Source organism: Camelus ferus, chromosome 6 (genome assembly GCF_009834535.1).
Source record: "Camelus ferus isolate YT-003-E chromosome 6, BCGSAC_Cfer_1.0, whole genome shotgun sequence".
In the NCBI taxonomy this organism is placed as follows: domain Eukaryota; kingdom Metazoa; phylum Chordata; class Mammalia; order Artiodactyla; family Camelidae; genus Camelus; species Camelus ferus.
Genome location: NC_045701.1, coordinates 64,474,736 through 64,498,430, shown reverse-complemented (window position 1 = coordinate 64,498,430; position 23,695 = coordinate 64,474,736). Strand labels below are relative to the sequence as shown.

Genomic DNA, 23,695 nt, shown 5'->3' with positions numbered 1-23,695 from the left:
TACACACACATACCTACACATACACAATATTGGCTTACTCTTTTTATGTAAAAGAATGAATGATATTGAAGGATTAAAACTATATGACGATAAAACACTGCTAGTAAGATCACGCACAGATTATAATAACCCTATTAAAAATCCATTTTGAAGGAATTATGAATGAGCAATCACCTTACCATGTGCCAAGGTCTAAATGCAAAAAGAATCAGAGAAAAATTTCACATGCACATACAAAAGAAAATTCTGGAAAAACACATCCTTAAAAAAAAAGCAGACTGAATTAAGAGGTTGTGATTTTTCACCTGGCCTTTGCCATTGCATGACTGTGTGTCCCTAAAGTGAAGCATTCTACAAAAATGGGGATTATAAGGACATGCCCTTTTCTATCTAAAAACAATAGTTAAGACAATGTGCTTAACAAGCCTAAGTTCTTTGGTAAATCTGTTAGCCCAAATAATATAAAGAATTCTGAAGAAATTTAGTAAAAACATTTATACTTCTTTTAAAGCTAATATTTGTCATTGAAATAGTAGAGACTAATAAACTCTCTCTTTTTGCTAAAAAAAATTAAGAAAACCTAAATATTATTTCAGGAAAGCGAATTTTTGGAGTCAGTTTTCTTTCATAGTGACCACTGCCTGTGTGTCCTGAGTTGACATATTACAACAGATTTTGCCAAATTAAGGAAAGTCTTATGCTAAAGCTGTATAGTCTATAAAAAGAAAAAAATTCACAACAAACATAATCTTAAAAATCCCAAATTTCTAAAATTATTTTATTTTTTAATGGTAATCTAAAAGGCAATTGTTAGTAATTTTTGAAGGTTTTGCTTCATATGACAAATAACAGAAAGCCATGGAAGTTTCATTATTTAGATACGACCAAGTACTCATTATAATACTTGCTAATACATTAACTATGGCATTTAAAACAATAAAAATGACCTCTAAATATTATAATTTTTCTCAGATCAGAATCAGGAAAGGGAAATTCTTTTACAGCCTTTAAAATACTTAAAGTACCACCAGCACTATAGTTACTATATTTTAAGTTTCAGGAAGTATGTCCCTGTGTACACATGTAGGTATGCAATTCATTTTTTTCCCCTCTGAGGAAACTGAAAAAGATTTAGCAACCTGTCTGCTTTCAAATAGGGAATTAGTATGAAAAAAATCTGTATGAGAACGTAATTAGGTCCTGTGTTTCTTGGGCCAAAATAGAGCTTCCACTAAATTACTCTGCAAAAAATGCCCTCAAGTTCAACACCCTAAACCAAAATAAGCTTTACCTGTGTACGCAGACTTAAGAGACATATTTTGCCCGAGTTGATCACTTGCCGTACAGCATCTATGCTGGTTCCATACAAATTTTTCTCAAATTCACCATGTTCAATGAACTTTCCAGCTGCTATGTCTGCCTCAAATGCCTGCCGTGAAACAAAGTGGTAATCTCTACCAGCTACCTCATGGTCTCGCCGACTCCGAGTTGTATCTAGGCAAACAAAATCAGGTAAAAATAACAGGCATGGATCAGAGTAAGAATGAAGGATAATTTGGCTAGTCAGAATAAAATTTTACTTGGTAATACAAATTAAAAAATAATGAACTGAGGAAATGTTAAGAGCCCATAAGTTTACCATTTAATTGGTTTTATTTTTAGATTGAGAAATGAACAAAAATGTGTTTTTTTTAGTAGAGTTACATTTAATACATCTTATGCTTACATTCTAAATTACTTCATTTTCATTTCATTTAAAGTGAACAGGGGATTGTAAGAAACACAAACTGAAATTCATTTAGAAAGTACTTAGTACCATACTCTTAGGAAAAATGGAAATTTCTCAAGAATAACTTCAGTAACAAATTCTCAGAAGACTTGGTTAAAACAAAGTTCCTCTTTCTTGGACAACACTGTTTTGATAAAATGGATGAGAAATTTCCCTACACAGTTAGGTTCTAAGGTGGTAAATTGAAAAGCACAGGAAAATGGGAATGCATCCAAACTTACGAGGAACTGCTGATGCAAAGCGGTCTTTTTCTTTGTTCATGAGCCTCTGACGCAATTCATTCTGGCCACAGTTCTGTGGACCAATCAAAATGATAGGTCTTTTCCTATTTGCTGGCTGATGATAAAGTGACATTTCCTCATAAGTTAAGATCTCTTCATTGTCATAATCTTTGAAAAAGAAAAAGTTAGCCCTTCAGACAGAATTACTGCTATGTAACAAAGGTATACTCATGGATCTTCCAAAAACATTGGAAAAAAGCACAATTTATTATCATTAAAAATGCTTAGCTTTTTAGATCAAGATAGTAATAACTGGGTGGCATTATATTACGAGCATTTTCCATGTCATTATATACTTGCCAGGATACTACAAAAATAAATCAGACAATAGAATAATCCTCTTAGAAATGTTTATAGATTCTCTTGTTTCATACTGTGTTTGAATTTTTAATACAGTGTAACCATACTGATTCATATAAAATAGCTAGTTTGCAGCCAATATTTTGACAGAGGGTGAGGCACCAGGGGATAAGTTAATGAGAACATCTGTCATTTGGTAAATAGGGATACTAACACTTTAATTAGAGGGTTGGTTTAAGGAGCAGACAATGCATATGCCAAAAACAATATCTGGCAATAGACAAACATCTACAAATAATGGCTGCAACTAGTGTTATCAGAGAAAGCTGAAATACTTTTCTGTGATTCTATAACTTGAAAACATAGCAGACCTGTGTTATCCAAGTTCCTACATTTATGTTTACTTTATTCTGGAATACTACTAATACTAACCTGAGGTCATGATTCAAGATGAGGTATAAATTGTAATAGGTGGGTAACATTTCTAAAGCCCATAATTCAGATGAGATCAGAGCTGTAAGTGGTAAAAACAAAGGCAGGCAACTAGTGGCCTGCCATTTTCTCACTCATATTACTTCACCTAACTGGGTAAGAGCATCAGATATATAGTCAGACTCTCTAAGGTTTAAGTTCCATGGGGGGAGGGGACCATCTTAGTCTTGTCAGTGCTTAGCGCAGAGCACAGAGTAGGACCTCAAACTATACTTGGTTAAATTCCAGCTCAGCTATGTATTAGCTAGCTGTAAGCAGCTAGGCAGGTCACTTTACTATCCGAACTTGAATTTATTAATCTGTAATCTCAAGGAATTTATTGTGAGAATTAAATGGATGAAGGTTACTGACCTGGGAATGGAACAGTTATAATAAATGGTAATTATTAATCAAATTATCATTAACAGCATTATTAACAGAAGTATAATTCCTTCCCTTCCCAAAATGCTTTTCCCTCTGAAAAATCTAAGTTCCTTCTAACATGTACAGATTGTGGAAGCATCTTGATTTATAGACTTCGATGCAAATTTTCTATGGTATAATAGCTATTAGATCTGAACCAATTTTAGTGTGTTTCAAAGATACAGAAACAGATATTAATCACTTACCCAAGTATAGAGGAAAAGATTAAAAATTCAGTTAACCTTCTTAGTTAGATTTACATAGTCTATCAAATAGCATTAAGGATGTTTATTTTGGAAAAAAATTTTACTACAGCAGATGGAATCTCAGATTTAGTTTTATATCGAATTTGTCAATAATCTGTAACATTTTATTTTCATTAGTTTAATTTATGCTGCCTAAAAAAATTTCCAGGTGTTGAGAGAATAAGCCTTATAAATTGTGTTGTGTGAAAAGTTAAGGAGTTCTTTTGCTTTATTATTTGGTTTGTTTCTAAAATGAATTAAAGCAGGGGTAGCAAATTCTAATTCATAAGGACCAATCAAGGAGGTAATGAAAGCACTAAATCAGGTTGTGTTTTTGAAAAACTAGATATGGTGGAGACTGCTGAACTAAGTAGGTGCCCATATAAAGGCAACAGCTGTCATTCACGTCCAACAGACTGCTGTCACTTGGGAATATGAGCCCAGTGTTACTAACAGCTTTTGGTTTTAAGAGAAGCTACAACTTAAAAAAAAAAACCAAAACTTAATATTAACAATAAATTAAAGTAAAACACTCTCCTGTGTGTCTGACTCAGTCAGCAGGCTCTATGAAATGGGTTGCCTTGGTGATATGAGTTATTGTAGATGAAATGTTCATTTTTAAACTTAAAATACAGCTATATTGTTAGAATTTGTTAGAAGCAGGTATGAATTTTGCAAATGAAGAGTTTAAGTAGGAAAAAATTAGAGGAAACTATAAATATAACACTATTAAATCATACTTTAATTTTTATATTGGCTTTTCTCACAATTCAAAACACTGTACTACTCGTAGGATTCCAAAAGAAAATAGTTTCTGCTAAATGGCTTTACTAAGCACATATGTTACATTAAGAGGCAAAGGAGGACCAGAAATAAAACTCCCTGAAAATACCAGTTTAATTTCTTTTAAGTGTTAGATACGGACCTCTTTCAGATGTGAATACAGCTTTAACTGAGAATGGAACTTACCATCATTTTTATTGGCATTATATAAAACCTTTTTCCTCTTCTTTTTATTCTTCTTTGCACACCATAGTTTTCCTGTTGACAATCATAAACGTAAGTATAAATGTGGTATTTGTTTCCTTGAATAAATTTACATATATAGACACTTATTACATTGCTCATAGAACTGTTTTTCAGGAAAGTATAATTTTCCATTAATCTCATACTACAGACAGGTAATCTTTAATACTTAAATCCTGTCCTTTCTTTATAGTTTCCTAAGATAATCAGTTTTGCCTCTCACATCACTCTAGCCACGAATATACATTTGACAGTTCTGATATATAAACTTAAACATGATTCCAGATGAAGACTCAAGAAACCTTTTAGTAATGCCAAATATAAGTATCCAACCTGATTTTTCTGGCTCCTTATCTTCTTCTATGGTTTGCTTCATGGCTTCCCTTTGCTGCTGAAAGCTTTTCCCTAATAAGCAGAAAGGAAAAAGAGTGAAATATTTAAGACAAAAAAAGATAGAAGTATTTTTTAAATCAAGGGAACAACACAAGAAGTAATTCTTCATTTATATGCCCTTCTAAATTCTTCTGCCACCACATGAGTGTGTGTCAACTATGATTATAAGCCTCCAAATATTTAACGTATTAAGTTTCAACCTCACTCTCAACCAATCCTGGAACATATATTACTGGACTATATATCATCTATTTAAAAAGATAAAGGAAAAACCAGTGTTAGAAAATTTAACAGTTCAATTTTTACAAAGCTTTCATTGAGCATCTAGTATGTGGAAAGTACTACTATGCTGCATCTTACAATGGTTCTGATCATTTGAATTATTTCAAATCAAGCAATTAATTCTAGCAGTTAACTTCCAAAATAATAATGTAAACATTCATCAATTTTCAACTTTGAGACACCATTAAACATATTCCCTTGCATTTATTATTCTCAATCCATCTATTTCTTTGTATGTATGCATATATGTATATGTTTCAAAGATTTTTTAATTTCCACCTTAAGTTACCGATACAAATAATGAAAAACCTATTATGTTTTTCCTCTCAGATTAAGATTTTAATGTAGGAGGCTTTCAAAGGTTTCTGATTTTCATCTTCTTTTCAAACATCTACCTTAAATGAATGTACTTTTTTCTGAAGGACACGTGGCTTTAGTTAGAAAATTCTGAATTAGAGTTCTACTTTAATTTTTAATTTTCATATTTAATTCTTTCAATTTCAGGCCAGAGATTCTTAAAAATCAGTAAGAAAATTCTATCTATGATGGGATAATCTGTTAGAACATAGTGCATTTTGTAAGAGCACAAGCAAAAACATTAATATTGAGTTTGATATACATAAAAAGCATTAAAGGAAATCAGGTTATCCCCAGGACTCATACAGATTGTGTTACTAGATAAAACAAGTCATCATGACTATAGGGACATTTTTCAGAGTATTAAAAAAATTTTAGAAGTATGTGACATTAACAGATTTAGAAAAAAACAAAATAATTTTAATAATTTACACATTAAAATGTTTAAAAACATTATACAGATGTACTGCTATGGCATGTTTTTATAGCACACACATATGTAGACTATTTTTGAAACAGAAGCAGACATTAGTGGGAGACGGGACATTATGACCGCTTATGAATCCTTCTGACAGAAAACTATCACACTCAACCAAGGTGGGTCCATTTATTTGTCCTATAAAAAGACTTACAATGGTACCACTGAAATCTCCTTGATTCTTCTATATATTTTTGGAAACTCAATGCAATCAGTCAGTCAATAAACACTAGTTCTAAATGTTTATGGGCTAAAGCTGGCACGGTGAGAAGATATCAAACTAGTATTTGGTACAAGCACTAAGTAGAACCATGATGACTGCCAATACTCCAGTATTCTAGAGGAATGTTCCTGTAAATATTATGTGAAGAATAAAGGGTGTAGTATCATCCTCTAAACTTAATATATAAGAAGTTCACTCCTCCTTCCTTGAAGTATGACTCCATATCGATAGAAGTGTTTCCAGATTTGGGTTTTAAAGCAGATGATCTGTGACTGTGATTTTATTATACACATAATGTATTACTTGCAGTTAAATCCAATGTAAGCCAAATTCTATGCTTAAAATCTTAAGGTTTGAGTAAGAGGGATGATCCCTAAAAAATGTTATAGGCAAAAGGGAAAGCTAGGAAAAGCTTAAAAAAAAAAGGCCTTACAAGGTCTAATTCAGAAGCACCAGTTCTGGCAGAATTATTTTTAAATATCACCTTTTATTTATTAATTTAACAGACAATGCCTAGATTCAATTAAAAGAATAAACAGATGTAGTCACCAGCCTCAAGAAGTTTACAAACTGAGAGCATAATGTAGGAAGTACTATAATAGAGGTACACAGACACAATTCCATGGAAATATAAACTAGGGGCACAAAAAAGAAAAATATTTTACTAATGTAAAAAAATTACATTAGTGTATAATTAAAGTATTAATGGATATGCTTTAAAGTCAAGTATGGACAAGAAGCTTATCTCAGTACGAAGCAAAGTGCCTTATACAGCGCAGATACAACAGTATTTGTTGAGCGAATAAACTGATGAATTACCACTTTATTCTCATTTCATCATACTGGAAGTATTTCTTTGCCTTAGCTCGTATCTTATTATACTTCACTTGATTCTGTTTTTCCCTCACTCCACCATACCCACATCCTGGGAACTGTAGGAACAATTTGTAAGAAAAATTACATCTATACATTTCATTCCATTAAGTATCATCTTCACTCTAAGAAATGTTCCCTTATGTCCACTGTGACCTAAGTTTCAGTTTAGTCTAAATTAGGACAGTTCTCTTCATGAAAAATTGGAGGCATCCTATTTCCACTCTAAGATATCTTAGGAGAGATAAATTCAGTGATCTTACTGTTCTGATTCTTTATAAAGTGAGGAGTCTTAACAACATCTTAACAAATTCCAACTCAGACATCAAGTTTGATGCCTTATTTATGATAATCTCCTGTTACAGTATAAATTTTGTTGCCTTGATGCTATTGTTGTTCAATACAAGTTCTGTTGCCTTGGTAACAGGGTAGTCTCAATATACCTACAGTGAATGTAGCATAACATGGGATTAATTGATGAGATTATATCATAATTACAGTCTAAAGCCCAATAAATTGGTCACATTTATATACAAGATACTCATGCTGCAGGTAAAACATAAAAACCTAACTACATGAAAAAGTAGTATCATGTTTTAAAAGGCATGAAAAAGTGGGTATTTATATTCTAAGGCTTGTATTTTAAATGTTATTCTAACTCTCTACTTTCTCTATATTGTTTCTTACCTGGAACAAGCCCGGCTAGGGGCTGGTTATCTTCGTCCCCTTCCCTGTAGGCTTGCCACCAATTTGGATCTTCTTGACTGATCACATGAAGTATATCCCCTTTTTGAAAAGATAGACCTAATTCTCGACATGGAACATAAGGGTCATCTGAGGGGTCATAGTCAAAATGAGCTTTTACATGGATCTAAAAGATAAAAAGGGTAAAAATAAAAATAACAACAATAATGAAATGGCAACATAGAACAGTTAGCATAAATATAACTGAATGTTACAATTTTTCATTAGTGCAAAGGTATGAGTTGAAAGAAGGGAGGTTAGTTTAGTAACAGTATTTTGGGGGCATAATTTTCTCAGGCTCATCTGTTTTCTTCAATTAAGATAATCCCTCAGTTGACTGCAAACATGTACAAGAGTATGCAAAACAATGCCCTGTTAGCTGTTAACAAGCTGAGGTGCTAAGGGGCCTCAAAGGTTTGAGAGAAGCAGAAGGAATGTAAGAGAGACTCCCTCCCCCTCCATTCCTGACCTGTGAAAACAATGACTCTGCAGTGAGATATGTAATTTCTAAACCACTCTACCAGGAAAGGTAGACTGTAAACCTCACCACATCTGTCATCTAAGCAGGTGAGTGTCAGTTTCCCTGGTGCCGTCATCCCTTTCTGACCACAATGGCAGTGCAACTTGCCTTCATCTCTTTCAGCATTTCTTCTAAAGGGACATGTTTAGGTCATAAACAACTGCATCCCAAACTGCTAAAATTATCTAAATCAAGTTTATAATCAATTCCTATTATATTATATATATATATATATATATATATATATATATATATATATATATATATATTTACATATTCTATATGTAAGCTTTTAAATATTACGAACGGTACAGGTTAAAACTTTTACTCACTGAGTTTTTGCACATCTAAAACCTGTTATGCTTTAGCTCTAAAGGTAAGAATTTACATCGGCCTTACTGAGAGCTAAATTATTTCCTGTGCTATTTTCTCCAATATACCACTATAAGATATAACAAAGTATTCTTTTTTCTTTAGAAGGTATAATAATATTCTCTTTAACATTTCCATCTATAATTTCTATCCAACCTGGTCAAACAGTATGTGGTATTTCCAAAGTTGGTAAGAAGCCTGTTTTTTTTTTTAATTGATGTATAGTTGATTTACAATGTTGTGTTAGTTTCTGGTATATAGCATAGTGGTTCACTCATACACACACACACATATATACATATATACATTTTTTTTCATTACAGGTTATTATAAAGTTTGAATATAGTTCCCTGTGCTATATAGGAGGACCTTGTTTATCTGTTTTATATATAGTCATTTATATCTGCTAATCCCAAACTCCTAATTCATCCCTCCCACCTTTCCCTGCCCCAGTAACCATAAGTTTGTTTTCTGTGAGTCTGCTTCTCTTTGTAAATAAGTTCATTTGCATCATAAGATTCCACATATAAGTGATATCATGCAATATTTGTCTTTGTCTGATTTACTTCACTTAGTATGATAATCTCTAGGTCTAGTACAATAATCTCTAGCATCCATGTCACTGCAAATGGCATTATTTCATTCTTTTTCATGGCTGAGTAGTATTCCTGTGTGTGTGTGTGTGTGTGTGTGTGTGTACACACCACAACTTCTTTATCCAATCATCTGTTGATGGACATTTAGTTTGAAGCAGCCCACTATGATCTAACAAAATCCAACACCTGTATTCAACGAGTTTTTCTACCCTACACAGGTTAAATTTCAGGTTTGGGCTCAATGAGGCAAGCATTTGATGGACAGCCTAAGAATTTTATAAATCTGAGTCTTTTTCTATCTAGTTGTTATTTGACTTACCTTAAGCCTTTTATCCTCACCATAATTGAGGCTACCTATCATAAAGGTAATACCAATCTACTTCAAAAATTGTTTTATGAGAAAAGAGTATCTTTTTTCAGCTCATGAAACACTTTAAAAATTGACTATTCTCAATCAATGATGATAAACTATATGAAATTTGATAAAATACTTTTTAACTTCATTAAAAGGCATAATAACCAAGAATCCTCATGAAAGTAACAGCCTCTTTCAGAAATTTTGCTTGAAGGTATTATTAGAGAAAGAATTTTTTTTAATCTCAGAAAAATATTTTACTAACTACTATAAATAGGAAATGAGGAAATCTAAGTCCCAATATACAAACAGCAACACTGAAGTAAAGCAAGTGATCCAGATTAAAAATGTAGAACTTAGATGCTAGCCTGTTTTTTGGGGAGTATCTTTTCATTTATGTACTACATAAGTTCAAACAGAACACAAAATAATAAATGTACAAATAAAATAATGCCATTTGCAGAAACATGGATGGACCTGGAGATTGTCATTCTAAGTGAAGTAAGCCAGAAAGAGAAAGAAAAATACCATATATCATTCATATGTGGAATCTAAAAAAAAAAGACAAACGAACTTATTTGCAAAACAGAAACAGACTCACAGACATAGAAAACAAACGTATGGTTACCAGGGAGGAAAGGGAGGGAAAGGGATAAACTGGGAATTTGAGATTTGCAGATACTAACTACTATGTATAAAACAGATAAACAAATTCATACTGTATAGCACAGGGAACTATGTTCAATGTCTTGTAGTAACTTACAGTGAAAAATATGAAAAAGAATATATGTACATTCATGTATGACTGAAGCATTGTTCTGTACACCAGAAATCAACACAACATTGTAAACTGACTGTACATCAATGAAAATATTTTAAAAATCGTAAGTGTACAGCTCAATGAATTTTCATAAACAAAACACACATGTGTAACCAGCACCCAAATCAAGAACCAGAGTCATCACTGGCACCCAGAAGCCCCGCTTTGTGTCCCTCTGTCACTGGCCATGCTGTGCCCCGACCAAGGGTAAACATCATCCCGGTTTATAGCAGATTAGTTTCCCCTGTATTTTACTTCATGTGAATGGAAACACATGGTACACATTCTTGAATAAAATATGGTTAAGATATCTCCTCAGTTTGACAGTGTTCTGCTGTATTCCAACCAGAGAGTGCCCTAAAGAGCCTTGTTGTGAAGGCTTGATGTGAAAACAGACTATTCAAATTCTGAAAACTCTGTCAGTTAAAACCAAAAATGAGAGTTTTGCAGGATAGCTGTGAGTCAAAACAGTTAAGCGACTGGGTAAAAAAATTACAAATACCATTTTATAATCTTGGCATTCAGTCTCTAATATACTGGATGATCAAAAAAACCTGTTTGAAAACCATCCCTGTCAATCAATAATGCTTCCAAAATCTGTTTAAATTGTTGCTTTTTAGCCAATCTTGGAAATCTAAAAATGAAATTACAGGCATCATTTGAGATGGTGGAGAGATCTTTTTGTTAGCAGGCTTTTCAGAGATCTATGAAGTAAGACTACGTGTCAGCCTGATTGATAATTTTATCAAATCACTTTTTGAAATCAATACCCAGCATGCTGTTTTCAGTTTTTTTGCTCAGATCACTTGCTAGGATTTTATTAAAATACTTATGTCACATTTCAGACTTTCAGACTGCATTTAAATTAGGTTCCCTGGATTTGTTACATACATGCTGTTTAAGATGTACCCTAAAATTTTAGGGAACTACTGCTATGAGGGAAACTTGAAAGACCAGTGCGGATGCTGTATCTAAGTCTATGACCTCTGACAGAGGCCAATCAAAATCACCCAGAGATGCTTTTCTCTCTATTCTTGCCTAGGTCTCACCCTTTGACTATTCGGATTGAGCTGGTTTGGAATGAGGCCTGCCTTTGTGTAGGCTGGGAAGAGGAGCACAGAGGATATGCTTTGTTTATGTGACAAGTTTATCTAGTGCTGTTTAAAATGTCCTCTAAAATTGAGAGCAAAGTTTATTTTCTATCAGAGAAATTAACCATTTGATTCAGTCAAAGTCTGAGTATTGCCCTGACATGTACTATGTGACTTCTATCCATATATAGGCATATCTTGTTTTACTTCACTTCAATTTATTACATTTTGCAGATATTGCTTTTTTTATATATATAAATTGAAGGTTATGGCAACCCTGTGTTGTCAGATGATGATTGGCATTTTTTAGCAATTAAGTATTTTTAAATTAATGTATATATGTTGTTTTTTAAACACAATAATATTGCACTCTTGTGCAAAATATTCATGTGATTCACTTCACTGAGGTGGTCTGGAACCAAACCTGCAATATCTCAGAGGTATGCCTGTATTTCACTGCAATTCTTATCAGTTCTAGAAGTTATTTCCAGCAGTCTTTCCTCTTCAGCTCTGTTAGTGGCTAATTTACTTTGTTTTCCATGCAACGGATAACATACCTCATTTCAAATGAGGAGAGATGCTGACCCAACAGAGGAAGGCTCCAGGGTTTAACAATGTAGTATCAGTACCGTGTGCCTAATCAAAACAATGCTTGGTTTCTAATCCAAACAAAAACTTCTGTTTAAATTTTAAATTACAGAGTTGTTTAGATTCAAATATCTCCCAGCCCAGCGTTTTTCTCTTTGCCTTTTTATTTTTCAGCATCTGTAAGCGATTCACATTTGAAGTCCAAATCATGGGGACATGGTAAAGGAATAATGATTCATTAATTTATTTATATCTTACCTAAGGGATTCAATACCCAAAAATAATTTCTCCTTGTAATTATTATTTCTGTATTTCTTATTATAGTAGATTTATCTCCAATGTTTAAAATTACTTATAGAAGAGAAAATAGTGGACGTGTGTCTTCTTTCTATCTTTGGCCTGAACTTCACACTAAGGCAGACTACAAAATTAAGGACAGCATCAAGAAAAGCCTTTGCAGTGTCAAGCAACAGTTTTCAAAATCCTCTTCCTCATCCTGAGATTCCTCCTCCCCGATGCCCACTCAAGAAGGTATATCTTTATTAGTTGTTCTCTTCCATTTTCAACATGAGAAATTTGAGGTATCTGCAGGGCATCTAATGGATGTTTAATAGTAGGCAGACAGAAATGTGAACCTTAGGGTAACAGCAAACTTAACAGACCAACTGCCCTAACTTGAAAGGGGATGTCTATTTAATATACTGCACAGTGAAATTTTCAACATTTTTTGCATCTTCTGATAAAACATATATTTATAAAAATCTTATTACATTGTAAAATTCCATATCTCCCAAATGAGGAAAAACTAAGATGAAAATTATATATTTTATACCTTTTCTCTAAGAGAAAAATAAATACATTGGATAGCAGTGGTTCTCATCCTTTCCTTCCAACCCAGTTATCTTCATAGGCTGTGAACATCCTTAAACTATCATTTTTTTTAATCTGTAAAATTTCTGCAAACACATAAAGTACACATAAACAGACTGCTCCCCTGACCTGATCTCCTCGCAATAAATACAACTATAGCCCAGATCTCTCCTGCCATTTCTACTTCCAGAATACTGATTGATTTTCTCCACTGCCACTGCTAACACTGAAATTTAAGCAACCATCATACTTTACAATGGCTTCAGCAACAGTTTCCTAAATCTCCTTGCTTCCATTATTGGCTCTACTAATTCAATTTCCACACAGCAGCCAGAAGTGTTTTTTTTTAATAAATACAAACCAGATCTTGTTACCATATTTAAAATCCAAACTCCCTGCTACATCCAAGAAGACCTACTTGACCTGGCCCTACCTACTTCTCTAGCCTCATCTTTTAGAATTCCCTCCCCACCTTTCTACTCCCCTACTTTGCTCCACCCCCATAAGCTTTCTACACAAAGTTTCTTTAGAAATTATACCTGAAAGCTCTTTTGGCAATTAACAGGCCTGGATTCATCTCATCCTACAGGTCTCAGCTTCATGCTGCCTGCCCCCAGGAGGCTTTTCCTGTCAATTTTATATAACCAACCCCACCTCTTTTTATTCTCAGTGTTCATATTCTGTTTATTTCCATCTTATCACTTGCCACAAACTATAAATAATTTACGTTCATTGTTATAAACCCAGTGCTTATTATTAGCACAGTGTCCAACACACAAAAGAGATCCAACAGATACTCATTATAAGGAAAAAAATTATTTGGAGCCCTTAATATTTTAATTATTAATACCACTGGGCTAGTGGCTAATGCTACGGTTTGTATCCCTAAACTGTGATTTTAGCATCCTTCTAGCCTAAGCCTTTAAATTCCCCTGAAACTACATCTTTCTCCTAACCTCCCAGCCCAGACCCCACAAATCAAAACACTTCAGTCATGCTCCCAGTCATTAGAATTATTAAGTCTCCTAGAGGCAAGAGACGCCCTACATCAATTTCAAACACTGAAGTCTCATAATATGCTTTTATTGTGCTCAGAATCCAGACTGGTTATCACACATACAGCTACTAAGAGGTTAACTCATCTACAGTTAAAATTTCTATCACAGTATTCTAATTATTTTCTCTGGATTGATAATAAATAGTAATGTAGAGGCCTTCTAATATTTCGTGGCTTCATGGGACACTGCCTGATATATTGCACAGTGGTGAAAAGCACAGGTTCTGGAATAGGGATGTGTTCTAGTCCTGACTCAGTCGCTTACCAATAGTGGGCTTGGGCAATGAACTTGACCTTTCTAAGTCCTAGTTTAAATGTCTGTTAAATGGAAATAATAAAGATATCTATACTTCAAACGGATGCTGTGAGGATTAAATGAGATAACACATATAAAACAATTAGTACTATGCCTGGCACAAAGTAGCCATAATAATAGCTAATGTATACTGGACAATCAATAATCTCTGAATTTTTGAGTGCATAGTCCATCACTAATAAGCACCGTGATCCCCTACATTTCAATTTACTCCTCTGCTTATATTAGGGCATTGGACTAGATGAAAAAAGTGTCCTGAGCTCAAATATTCTATTTCGTTCCTCCAATATTATTTCAATTATGTTGTGGAATAATCTAAAGTTTTACACACGTGTCTGGGAACTTCAACTATTTTTTAAGGTCAGTGTGGAGAGAAGGAAACTGCAGTTTAAACAATGTATATGTTTCCTGGGACAAACGTGCCAGTACAAAGATGCCAAGACTCTTGCCGTCTGCAACTATAGAGCAGCCACTGGCTGCTATATGTGATACAAAAGAAATCTTCCAAATAAAGCAGTACTTGTCTTGACACAGTTTAGTCACTGCATTTGTATTCAGCAAGTGATTATAGTGGGGTTTCAGGTAACATCTATTTTGTTTATCTATCATAAATACGTTTCTTTCTAACATCATAAAACATACATCAGAAGGATAACCAAGCAAGTAAGTTACTCTTACTAGATCCAGACCTGTACCACAATGATTCTCAATAAATTGGTCCTAATTTCTTAAAATCACTAATACTATATATAATTATTCTGCATGTGCCAAATAAAATTATGATACTATATTACTGTTTTCTTTGTGGAAACTTTCAATGTGAGCATTAATAATAGTAGTTCATTTTAAGCCTGTTAAGTTTGATAAAAACTTTGCAAGAGATATTGCAATTGAGAGTTCTTCACAACAAAAGGAGGAAATGAAAGAAAAAAAATATCAAACATCATTGTTTCTATTTTAAAAAGATCTCTACCCCATCAAATGCTGTACTTTAAAAGGGATAAACCTGACATCTTTTCTCTCCTTCCTCTCTCTCCCTTTCTTTTGAAAGCCATATAAATAAGTGCATATTCCAACCATCTTCTGTTGTGTCTCCTCAGACTGCAGAACTAATTTTGAAGTTCAGGAGAGGTATGTGAAAAGGAGTAGCGCACAAAGAGCAGGCTTTTGAAATTTAGAGACAAACTATTTCCTCATTTCTCTTCCTACAAAGAACTTTAAACAGAAGGAAGGTTGCAAATGCAATATTGCCTCCAGTATGTTTCAATAAAGGGACACAGAATGACAGCCAAAAATATAAAGCATAACTGTGATGAAATATTAAGAAAAAAATAAAACTGTGTTCTCTTTCAAACTGTTATGTCTGTACAAAAGTTAAGAATAATAACACAAGCAGCAACACATGAGGCTGCCATGTAAATCCAGCACTTTGAAGTCTATGATTTTTTAATAGCTTTACTGAGCTTTAATTCACATGCTACTCAAGTCACCCATGTATACAGTTGCATTTTTTTGTTTGTTTATTTTTCAGTAAATTCAGAGTTGCACAACCATAACTTTAGAACATTTTTATTAATCCAAAAAGAATCCCCCTGCTGATAAGGAACTATTCCCATTCCCTCCTAACTCCCAACCCTTTACCTAATGAACTTCTAATTTACTTTCTGTCTCTATGGATTCACCTATGCTGGACAATTCATATAGATGAACCAATCCAGGGCCTTCTGTGACTGGTTTCTTTCACTTAGCATAACTTTTACAAGGTTCATTCATATTGTAGCATACATCAGTACTTTATTCCTTTTTATTGCCAAATAATATCCCATTCTATGGATATACCATATTTTGTTTTCCATTCACCAGCTAGCAGACATTTTGGTTGTTTCTACTTTCTGGCTATTATGAAAAATGCTATTATGAACATTCATGTACACGTTTTTGTGAGGAGGTAGGTATGTTTTCAATTCTCTTGGATATATACACCTAGGAGTGGAATTGCTAGGTCATAGGGTAATGAAGTCCATCTGTCTTTTAATATAGCTAGAGAAAGTGTTTAACATAAAAAGCAATATACATTCTAAATTAAGAGTTGCATATACTTTGCAAAAAAACCCACTTTTTCCCACCATATTATGCATGTTTAAGTTAAATAAACCTTCCTGTAATGAGAGAAAAAGACAAAGTTCAATGCCATAAGTCATACAAATTCTGAAATAGAAGTATTTTCTATTTTTCAGTTTTCAGTTTATGAAATTAGAAATATTTCATATTTATTTAAATAAAATCTATCAAATTTACCTGTTTTTACTTGAGTGCAAGAAATACTTAGAGTGACATTTCTGATAAATAAATATCCCTGTGCAAGTTTTTGTTTAGACTTAAGTCTTCAATTCCTTGGTATTTACCCAAATGAGCCGAAAACTTACGTCCACACAAAAACCTACAAAGGTATGTTTATTTATAACTACCAAAACTTGGAAGCAACCAAGATGTCCTTCAGCAGGTGTGTGGGTAAACTGTTATATATCCAGACAATGGAGTATCATTCAATGCTAAAAAGAAAGGCGCTATCAAGCTATGAAAAGACATGGAGGAAACTTAAATGCTTACCACTAGTGAAGAAAGTCTGATGTCTACATACTGTATGACATTCTGGAAAAGGTAAACTATGATAGTCAAGACAGTGTGGTCGCCATGGGTTAGGAGGCAGGCAGTGATGAACAGGCAAAGCATAGAGGATTTTTAGGGCAATGAAACTATTCTGTACAATGGGGGATATAGGTAATGATACATTTGTCAACACCAACAATGATACGTTTTGTACAACACCAAAAGTGAACCCTAAAGTAAACTATGATCTCCGGGTAAAAATGAAATCATTAATTCACTAAAGTGAATCTGGTGTAAGATGTTGATAGCAGGGGAGATTGTGCATGTGTGGGGGCAGGAATTATGTGGGAACTCTACTTTCTGCTCAAGTTTCCTGTGAACCTAAAACTACTCTGAAAAATAAAGTTTATTAATTAAAAAAAGTAAACAGTAGCCATCATACAATAAATAATGAACATAAAAAATCACTTACTACTGTTTCCTTGGCAGGAGGAGGCTTGATCTGTTGACTGGGAATCAGAACAAATGTCAAAGTACCATGCATATCAGACTGTAAGAGAAGAGTGTATTATTTTAAAAAGCTCTATTTATGAAAATCTTTCCATGATCTTATGAACAACAGTTCCTAAATTGGACTATTCTGGAACCCCAAGGAGACTTAGAAAAATAGGTAAACATGAAACCCATTTTATCAGGAAGCACAAATTATGCCTTTCATGGACCCCATCATACTAATGCTACCTAGGAATATGGCATTTCACAATTCCAGTCCTCTGATCCACTGGGGAAAAAGCCACTTAGCCTATAAGACTTGGGTTTTTGTCTTCCATTCAGCTTAAGCTTAGGAAGATACCAAGGTGAAGGGCTGGAGGATATCACGGCATTTCTGGGTTATCTACTCTGACACACATCAATTTTAATACAGTAGAATGTGAAACAGTAATTGCGACTAGGATTAGAAAAGTGATGCAAAATACAAATATTCTTACTTTCCAGATGCCTCATCTTTGTCATGTCATTCATTCTAATTTTTAACTGTAGAGAATCTTACTGCTAGGTTCTTTATTATTTTCCAGTACAGTTGGCCCTGTTTATCCACAGATTCCGTATCTGTGGATTCAACCAATCATGAATCCCCCCCCCAAAAAAAATCCAGAAAGTTCCAAAAAGCAAAACTTGATTTTACCACCTGCAGATAGCTACTTATACAGCATTTACACTATATTAGGTATTATAAATAACCTAGAGATTACTTAAAGTATACCGGAAGGTGTGCATAGGTTATATGCAAATACTATGCCATTTTATGTAAAGAACTTCAAGGATCAGGAGATTTTGGTATTCATGGGGGCCCCTGGAACCAATCTCCTATGGATACCAAGAGACAACTGTACACCACTGCCTGCCTTGTTCAGATACCTGCAGCCTCGACGGTAATCACAACTTCTGGTTGAGAGCAGGGAGCAGTGCTCAATCTAAATATAGCAGCCAATAAAACAAGGACTAAAAACAATGATCACTGGCACTTTGCTCTAGCAATGAGGGACTGGGTGAAAATAAGGATGTGAAGGTGTTCTAGATTCTTCAACAGACATCAGCAGATAGGAAACATTATATTGTAACAACTGATGTTAAGTAAATAAGAATATAAACCTGGCTTGCAGGTATATATGAAGTGATTATAAATTTCCCTTAAAAGTTGACTATAAATGGCCTCCTGATTATACCAGCACTATCTAACAGAACTTTTCCACGATGAAGAATTCTGGTGAGTGGACTAGAACTGCAGAATGCCATATTCCTATTCCTATACCTTAATATGGTAGCCACTAGTAACATACTGCTCTTAAGCATCTGAAATGTAGCTAGTATGAATGAAGAACTGAATTTTAAATTTTACTTAATTTAAATAAACTAGCACAAATAGCTAGTAGCTATTATACTGAATAATGCAGATCTATACCATTGTTATTATCTAATATTGTTAAGGAAACAATAACGAATTGTAGATAATAAAAAAAAAAAAAATCAAGAGGGGATGAACTTTGTCGTTAGTTTCCCTAGCAGCTACCACTTAGTAGGCACTCAATAAATATATGTTGAATGAACTAATGAGTTAATTAGTGATTTCAGAGGCAACTGAAATACATTTAGTAGTTATATATCAGTAGTACCCACAGAAGAATAAAATTCTACCAACGAATATTGTGGAAACAATTATATCATGTGAAAATTATGCTGGATATGATATACTGCTCTTAACAATTATTTTTACAATGCTTTTAAAATATTTTACTGAGGTCTAATAACAAAGAAAACAACTTTTGAGAACCTGTCAATTATTCTTCTACATCAGTCAACTTACCAACAAGTCAAAAACCTCATTGACATCTTTCCCCCGAATTTCAATTCCGTTAATCTCCAGAACTTCATCTCCTTCATGTAACAGACCACTTTTTTCTGCAGCCCCTCCTTTTACTATCCGACTAATGATGACAGAATCCATTTCATTACGAACAGTAGCACCCTAAAAAAATTCAATATCTAACTTTAAAATAAAAATGGATTTTTTTTGTTAAACATTTCCTCATTTTTAAATTCTGGTTTTTTTCTATTCAACAATACTAGCCTTCAGTTATGCTTAGAAAAAAATTCACTTACACAGCTAGAGTAATCATGGCAATTTGGTTTGACAGCTGACCATTTCCCCTACATTTTTTGCTTCAGAAGTATTCTGTTTGTTAAAATTCTAAAATCAGACTTTTGAAGCGCACAACAGCATAAAAATGTACTTGGCTCAAAAACAATGTGAAAGCCTATAATCAAATTTGTTCTCCTCATGCTGGAAGCTATTCAAATGGTTATACTATAAGCATAATTAGTGAACTGGACATAACTATGAAAGTATTTTTAAATTCAAAATAATGATGCAGGGATGAATACTAATCTGGTAAATTTTTAAAATGCTAAATACTATAGCTGTGTCCAATTCACATCAAAAACGTATTAAACATTAATATTTATTACACAAATTAGAAGCACAGCTGAAATAGATACACTCAAAAAATGGAAATATGAAATACAGAAAAAAGCTTGAAAGGGGATAGTCTGTAACACTCTTCTCCTGAACTTTTATTTTAAAATTCTGTCATAATTTAAAAATTTAAAATTTTTCCAATTTCTTTTTTCTGGAGGTGGAAAAAACCTAGTTACATAAACTGCCCTTTAATAAAATGCAGTCCTTATTACATGTACCACATTATACAAGACATAATTTGAGACCTCAGGATTCAAGAATATTTCTCTAAAATTAAAGAAAATTAAGGCAATGATAGTATACTAAGAAAGAGCAAGAAGTTTTATATATAAAAACTATAAAATATTAACATTAAACAATGCATACTTCTGTATATATAAAGTATATAACTGTAATGAATGAAAAGATCAGAATTTCTAATTTCTTGTTTTTTTTTAAAAGCTGGGAGAATAATGAAGCAGATTAATGGCCCTTCACAAGCTATTTTCATCAAATTATGGGTGAGAAAAGATGATGAACAACTTTTTCTCAACTGAATAAGGAGTATGAACAACAACATAAAAATAATTCTAAAAACTTAACATGAAAAAAGAAAAACTAGCAGAAATGTAAAGCGTCTTCAACTGTGTGTCACACAGAAGATCTCTGTGCAGAAAGGATATCCTATCAGAGATGCGGAACACTTACCAATGGAATATCTCGAGCCTTTTCTATACGAACTATTTTTACAGTTTCTCCTCCATATTGGCCAATGCTTTCATAAACTCTCTCATCTGTAATGGGCTCCAGCTGCATTTCCTGCTCAGCAACCTTATCATGGGCCAGCAAAAGTGCCTGTTTCAAAGAAACCCACAGCACTTCAAAGTAAAAGCATGATTTTATTTCTGTAGAGAGATTTTGAACCTACTCACATACATATTCTGCTCATTAAATCTTTTGTGTGTGCTATAATTATATATTCAGATCTGTTTCCAAACTTTCCAATTGAAGTACAGATGTAACCCTGTATCTTTGATAGCTAATAACTAAAGATGTATTAAGTATTACAGGGAGTACTCTGGGATGGGGTTGAAAGTCTAAAATTAAACTTATTAAACTATATAAAAACAAAATCACTTTAAGGGCCCAACACCATAGATGATTAAAATTTATGGAAAATATAACCAAAAAAAGGAAGGAATCTGTAAAGAATAAGAAGTTGTTTCAAAAATAATGTGGATAATTTTAAATGTGAAAATAATTATTTTTAAGTGAGAGTTATAAATAAGCAAAACAGGCTATATAATATTTGAGGTCTCTTTTAGCCCTAAGAAACTCTAACTCAAAGTGATTTTGAATGCTGGAAAAACCGCATATATAATACCCTGCCCATTTTGTACCTGAATATGTGGAGCATTCAGCAAAGCAGTTAATTCTTGCCCTTCCTTCTGATGGAGTGGCTTCAAAACAGTTTGTACCTACGAACGAAACAAAGGTTATTCTTCCTAGGTTACAGAAAATATCACCAGCATCCATACAGGTATTTTTTTTTTTTTTTGAAAGTACGATTTTAAATTGTAAAAACTACTTGTAAGAAAAAAAGCACTGAAGAGAATTATAATTTAAAAATGTATTTTTTCTCATAGTTTTCAATCTTGTTATCATGATTAACAAAAGCATTCTTTATTTATGCCTATGAACAAGATAGTTTCTTCTTGAAAATTTCTGCAAACATACTATAAAATAGACTAATAATGGTAACTTAAGGGAAAAACTGCTCTAATGGTTATGTTGCTGGGGGGAGGGCATAGCTCAGTGGTAGAGTGAGTGCTTAGCATGCCTGAGGTCCTGGGTTCAATCCCCATAACCTCCACTAAAATCAATCAATCAATAAAAGTTATATTGCTATTTTATAGTTTTTAAATCATATTTTATATAACTACATTTTAAGTTAGAGATGACATTTTAAAGAGCTACAGACTAACAAGATAAATTTATATGACAATAATGGAACAACCACCATAGTATAGTGAATTACATTAAAAAATTTCCCAAAGTCAAGCAATTCTTGCACTCCTACGATAAACTCCACTTGATTATGATGAACTGTTTTTTGCCTTTGTTTCCTCATCTGCAGAATGGCATCTATTATGTAAAGTTCTAGAAGATTAAGATAATCCACATAAACTGCTTAACATAGTACCTAGCACACAGTAATTCATATTTTGTTTGTTAGAACATAGACGTTATTCATATTTTTAATATATTAATATTCATAAACTGGATTGGCTTCTACTTGGTGAGTATAGTCATGTACACTAGACTACTGTTTTTAGTATCTAGGTTATATTATCCTAATACAATGAGTTGGGAAACAGTCTACATTTATATGCTAAAACAATTTATTTAACATAAGAATTATATGTTCCTTAATGTTTTGATAAAGTTTGTACATAAAATCATCAGGGCCTGGTAGGTATTTTAGGGGTGGATGCCTCACTTCAACTTTATCCATAGTTACTACTTTTTTGGGCTATCTTTTTTGAGGTCACTTCTGGCAGTTTTGTATTTTCTTACAAAAATCACCCACATGGCAGCATTTTCACATTTAGTGACATAAAGCTGTAATTATGTTGTAATTCTTACTCTCCTGTGTCTGCATTCATGCTTCTTTTTTCTTTCCTAATGTTATTAGTATTTTCTTCATCTAACTTGTCAAAGATTTCTCTATATTCTTTTGCTTTTCAAAATATCAGCTTATAATCTAAAATCTATTGTTCTTTCCATTTAAATAATTTAATTCCTTTCTTCTGCTTTATTTCCCTTTTCAATTTCTAATCAGTTGAACTATATGTTTAGTTCATTTATTATCATTAAATATTTTCAGTATTTTCTTCTACCATAAATATTTAAAGGTACAGATCTGCTCTGTGGACTATTTTTCCCCAAAGATTATTCTATGTATGTTCTCACTGTCAATAACTCTGAATTTGTTCCTTTTTATATTTCCTAACTCAAATACAAAAAAGGGCACTTTGCAACAATGCAGATTAACAAAACCAAAACTATCACCATGAATGAAAACATATAAGTAAATTAATATACAGTAGAATTTTTTATAAAAGTAAATCAAGACAAAAACAGGCATCCAGCAATTTTCTAATACCTCTTATAGCTATTACATTTTTTTTTAGTATTTAATTCCCCTATCAAACCTAAGAGATGATAATTTGGGGAGTAACTAATTTGACCACAACAAGCAGATCAAAACAATGACAATATCAAAACTAGCCTGGCCTTTGGTTTTGGTACTTAGAAAAACATGTTTCTAAATGTAAAGTTCTACATGTGAAAAACGAGGGCACAGAAATTATCTTTTCCTTCAAGAATTCAATTAAAGTTTTACTAATGAACAAGTGCAGTAATCCAAAACTGTGAATAATTAAATGCTAATTATAAAAATTGGATTAAAAAATACATATCAAATTTAGGTTAAAATGAAATTTATAGTCCCGGATCATATATCTTTTTTTTTTGATAGCTGGAGAAAGTAATTCTGAGTCAGAAAGAAAATTTTGGATTAAAAATGTACCAAGATG

At 33.0% G+C, this 23,695-nt stretch overlaps 1 protein-coding gene across 2 annotated transcripts in view; it reads right to left on the bottom strand.

The window, feature by feature from the left end:
• Positions 1-23,695, bottom strand: part of MPP5 (membrane palmitoylated protein 5) — a 78,532-nt gene that overhangs the window by 9,465 nt on the left and 45,372 nt on the right. For both annotated transcript variants that reach the window (XM_032482217.1, XM_032482218.1), the window contains exons 5-13: positions 21,497-21,574; positions 20,805-20,951; positions 19,446-19,607; positions 17,553-17,630; positions 7,829-8,012; positions 4,869-4,940; positions 4,479-4,550; positions 2,011-2,178; positions 1,292-1,494 (exon numbers count right to left, since the gene is read on the bottom strand). In XM_032482217.1, coding sequence (XP_032338108.1) covers positions 1,292-1,494; positions 2,011-2,178; positions 4,479-4,550; positions 4,869-4,940; positions 7,829-8,012; positions 17,553-17,630; positions 19,446-19,607; positions 20,805-20,951; positions 21,497-21,574 — 1,164 coding nt within the window. The remainder of the gene's footprint in view (positions 1-1,291; positions 1,495-2,010; positions 2,179-4,478; positions 4,551-4,868; positions 4,941-7,828; positions 8,013-17,552; positions 17,631-19,445; positions 19,608-20,804; positions 20,952-21,496; positions 21,575-23,695) is intronic.